Source organism: Pteropus alecto, unplaced genomic scaffold (genome assembly GCF_000325575.1).
Source record: "Pteropus alecto unplaced genomic scaffold, ASM32557v1 scaffold159, whole genome shotgun sequence".
NCBI classification, from domain to species: Eukaryota; Metazoa; Chordata; class Mammalia; order Chiroptera; family Pteropodidae; genus Pteropus; species Pteropus alecto.
Window position 1 is genome coordinate 233,550 of NW_006443122.1, and position 4,706 is coordinate 238,255.

The 4,706-nt window shown below is 37.4% G+C and overlaps 1 protein-coding gene across 1 annotated transcript in view; it reads left to right on the forward strand.

The window, feature by feature from the left end:
- The first annotated feature begins 2,409 nt into the window (after positions 1-2,409).
- The window catches only part of LOC107196471 (olfactory receptor 2AE1-like), an 11,752-nt gene continuing 9,455 nt past the window's right edge, over positions 2,410-4,706 (forward strand). The window contains 3 exon segments of the mRNA XM_015597901.1: positions 2,410-2,604; positions 2,607-2,634; positions 2,637-3,292. Coding sequence (XP_015453387.1) covers positions 2,410-2,604; positions 2,607-2,634; positions 2,637-3,292 — 879 coding nt within the window.

Here is a 4,706-nt window from a genome sequence, read left to right on the forward strand (position 1 = left end):
CTTCCTTCCTTCCTTCCTTCCTTCCTTTCTTCTTCTTCTTCTTCTTTCTTTCTTCCTTTCTTTCTTTCTTTCTTTCTTTCTTTCTTTCTTTCTTTCTTTCTTTCTTTCTTTCTTGTGACATCTTTGTCTAATTTTGGAATCAGGGTAATGGTGGCCTTTTCAAATGAGCTTGGGAAGCTTTCCATTTCTTGATTTTTAAAAGTAGTTTGAGAAGAATAGATATTAATAGTTCTCTGAATGTATGGCAAAATTCACCAGTGAAGCCATCTGGTTCAGGACTTTTCTTTGTTGTAAGTTTTTTGATTACTGCTTCAATTTTGTTAGTAGTAATTGGTCAATTCAGATTTTCAGTAATCTTCTTTATATCAGTTTTGGAAGATTTTGTATTTTTAAAAATTTATACCTTTTCCCCAAATTATCCAATTTGTTGGCATACATTGCTTGTAGTATTTTCTTATAATCCTTTATATTTCTGTGGAGTCAGTTGTCACTACTCTCTCATTTCTGAATTTATTTTAGTTCTCTCTTTTTTTCTTGATGAGTACATAAGACCTGAAACAATAAATTATATAGATGAAAACATATGTACTAAACTCATGGACCTCAGATTTAGAAAGATGGAAGTTTAACTTTGGGTGGTAAACACACAATGCAATATACATATTATGTATTATTGAATTGTATACTTGAAACCTACATGATTTTATTAATCAATATTGCTTTAATAAAGTTAATTAACAATTTAAAAGTTTAAATATATTTTACAAAGTTTATCAATCTTGTTTATCCTTTCTAAGGATTAGCTCTTGGCTTCGTTGATCTTTTGTACTGTTTTTCAGACTCAATTTTGTTTATTTTAGTCTGATTTTTTTCTACTCACTTTTGTCCTGTTTTGCTTTTTTTTTTTTTTTTTAGTTTCTTTAAGGGTAAGGTTAGATTTTTTTATTTGAGATTTTTCTTTTTATTGAGGTAAGCCAGTATTACTGTGAATTTCCCTCTTAGCAGTGCTTTAGCTCTGTTCCATAGATTTTGAGACTTTGTATTTAATTTTCACTTGTATCAACATATCTTTTGATTTCTTCCTTGATCTCATTGACAACACGTTCCTTGTTTAGTAGCTTGTTATTTACCCTCTATGTGTTTGTGTGTTTTTCAATTTTTTCTTGTAATTTATTACTAGCTTCATAACATAGTGGTTGGAGAAATTCTTGATATGAATACAGTCTTTTAAATTAATGGAGGATTGTTTTGCTACTTAACATATGGTCTCTTTTGGGAAATGTTTCATGTGTACTTGAGAAGAATGTATGTTCTGCTGCTATGTGGTGAACACTCTAAAAATGTCAATTAAGTCCATCCAGTCTAGTGTCTCATTTAAGTTTGCTGTTTCCTTGTTTTTTATTTGGTAGATCCGTCCATTGGTGTTACTGGGATGTTAAAGTCTCCTGCTATGAGTGTATTATTGCCAATCTCTACCTTTACATTGGTCACATTTGCTTTATATATTGAGGTGCTGCTATGTTGGGTGCATAAATGTGTTCTAGGACTATATTCTCTTGTTGGATTGATTCCTTTATCATTATGTAAAGTCTTTCTTTGTCTCTTATAGCCTTTATTTTAAAATCATTTTATCTCATGTAAGTTTTGCGACACCAGCTTTTTAAAAATTTTAATTTGCATGATATCTTTTTTTATCTTTACTTTCAGTCTTCGTGTGTCTTTCAATTTGAAGTGGGTCTCTTGAAGACAGCATCTGTATGGGACTTGTTTTCTTATCCATGCAGTGACCTCATGTCTTTTGATAGCCTTGCTGGATAGAGTAATCTTGGTTGTAGGACCTTGATTTTTTACCTCTGAATATTGCATGCCAATCCCTTCTGGCCTGCAAAGTTTTTGTTGAGAAACTAGCAAACAGGCTTATGGGAGCTCCTTGAAAGTAAGTAACTGTTTTTCTCTTGCTGCATTTAAGATTCTCTCCTTGTCCTAATCTTTGGCATTTTAATGATGATGTGTCTTCCTGTGGGCCTCTTTGGGTTCATCTTGTTTGGGATTCTTTACACTTCCTAGACTTGTATTTTTATTTTATTTGCCAGGTTAGGCCTGTTTTTACTCATTATTTCTTCAACTAGTTTCCCATTTCCTCTCCCTCTTTTCTTTCTGGTACCTCTATGATGTGAATGTTGGTACACTTGAAGTTGCTTCAGAGGACCCTTAAACTATCCTGATTTATTTTTATTTTTTCCTTTTCACTGTTTTGATTGGATGTTAAGAATTGATTCAAGTAATCATGGATGAATATTTCTATGTTTATCATTGTTATAATATTGTTCTTTATAAAGACTTTAATAAGAAACTGTTTACTACTATGACAGTTTTTACAAATCTCTTCCCTTTCTGTTGTCACCAGTCATGTGGAGAAGAAAAGAGACAGAACCCACAGATTTCACCCTGTCAGGCTTCTTCCCAGAATTTAAACACCTCACAACCATGATGTTAACCATTTTGATCTACACGGCCGCCTTCACTGGCAACACCCTGCTAGTCCTGCTCATTTGGTTGGATTCACGACTTCACACCCCCATGTACTTTCTGCTTAGTCAACTGTGTCCTTAATGGATTTGACTTTGATCTTTGCATTATCCCCAAGATGGTGGCCAACTTCTCTGGATGGCAGAGCATCTCATTCTTGGCTTGTGGGACTCAAATATTCTTCTCCCTGACTGTTGCCATTGCAGAATGCATCCTTATAACTGTCATGTGCTTTGATCGCTATGTGGCCATCTGTAATCCCCTCCGGTACCCTGTCATCATCAGTCCTAGGGTTTGCTTGCAGATGATTGTTATGTCTTGGGCTGGAGGGGCACTTACTTCCATGAGCCATACTGCTTTCATGCTGCATTTTCATATTTGCAGCCCCAGGGTGATCGCTCACTTTTTCTGTGAAGTCATGGCTGTCCTTAGGATTGTGTGTGAGGACATCTCAGGCTACAAGAAGGGAGTGGTGGTGACAGGCATACTCATTTTGCTGCTGCCTTTATCTCTCATCTTGTCCTCCTATGTTCTCATCTTCCTTGTACTCGGGATGAACTCCTGAGAAGGCAGAAATAAGGCTCTGGCCACTTGCTTCTCTCACCTCTGGGTGGTGGGTCTCTATTTTGGTCCAGGTATATGTATCTTCACGAAAACTGGCTCTGCCAAGACTCCAAAGTTGAATCAGGGTCTTTTTCTGTTTGAACTTATTCTCTCCCCTCTCCTGAACACTCTTGCCTATAGTCTCAGAAACAAGGAAGTTGTAGGTGCACTAAAAAAGTTGACAAGGAGGTATCAGTCCTCCAGGAAGAGAACAGAAATCCCACTATCAACTTCAAGTAATTTAGAAATGCACCAGCAAATAATAACCCCTGAGAGGATTGATGTCAGAAACATGCCAGAGTTAGAGACATCCCCAGGTCTCTCTCCTTGAAATAACAATAAGCTGAACATCTAAAACTTAACAAAAAACACCCAAACTGCACTCCAGCACATCTGAGCAAGGAATCTGCACATAAGAGCTACCACAGATAAGAATCCCGGGAGACCAATGGTGGACAGGGAGAAACAAAGAAGCTGCCTTTTGCAGCTGGAGCTCTCTGCAGGAAGAGGGAGAAGGGTGAAGGTACAGCAGTTTCCCTGAACAGCCCCGCCTGACAGAGCTGTGACCTCCATGTGGGCTGTGGCAGTGCCCAGGGTTCAGGGCAGAAAGCTGACAAATGGGGACTGCAGAGAATGGGAGATGGAAGAGAAACAGTTTATTATTAAAAGCTGGGGTTGCAAAATGCAAGGCTGAGCCTCAGCCTCCATACCCCAACCCAGAGGGCCCTCTTCCCATATCCTCTAAGTTCAAACACTGCGGAGCCCCAGAGGAATCTGAGCAAACACTGCAGAAACTGTTGCTAACACTGACAGGAACTGAAACTGAGTATAGTGAGTGTGATTGAATATCTATAAGAAAAAAAAAGGCATTATTAAGATTTTATATAACCAGGGGTCCAAGAGGATTAGACGCTATCTACTGGAAACTAAGAGAAAAACACATTCTTTGTAACAAGTTAAAGAGAGACCTTTATATAATAAATCTTCTTTCTGGAAAAAAAGCGGAATACAATTCCATTAACATCCAGGTGGAGAAAGAGTAAATTAAATAACATGAACAACCAATGTGACAAGGCAGCTCAGAAAAAACACCACATGTTAGTGACAGCAGGGCTGCAGAGCCTCATTTCAAATGTCCTGTGGGAAGTTTGTCTTTTACTTAATTAATAGAATCTTTCACTGGCCTGAACTGTCAGAACTTTTTCAAAGGTGTCTCCAAAGGAGAGCAGCCACTTCTTCCCACAGGACCCTGGAAGATGCTTATAGTCTCATTCCCTTGGAACTACAAGCCAGTTGTCTCTTTCAGATTCTCTAGGGTCTTGTTACTTGCTAATGAGTAAGAGACCAACGGATTCCCTTAATACACTGTGAAATTAGCTGTATAAACACAATGCTTTTCTTCCCATTTAAATTATGTCTGTACAATAAAAACAAACAATTCAACTATATAGTAATAAATGAATCATCACTAAGAAGTTTTCCCAAGACAAGATATTCTAGGAGTGCAGTGACTCAAACTTAATTCTCCAGAAATAATATGCCATATGCTTCCAAAACCTACTGAAATCTGAAGT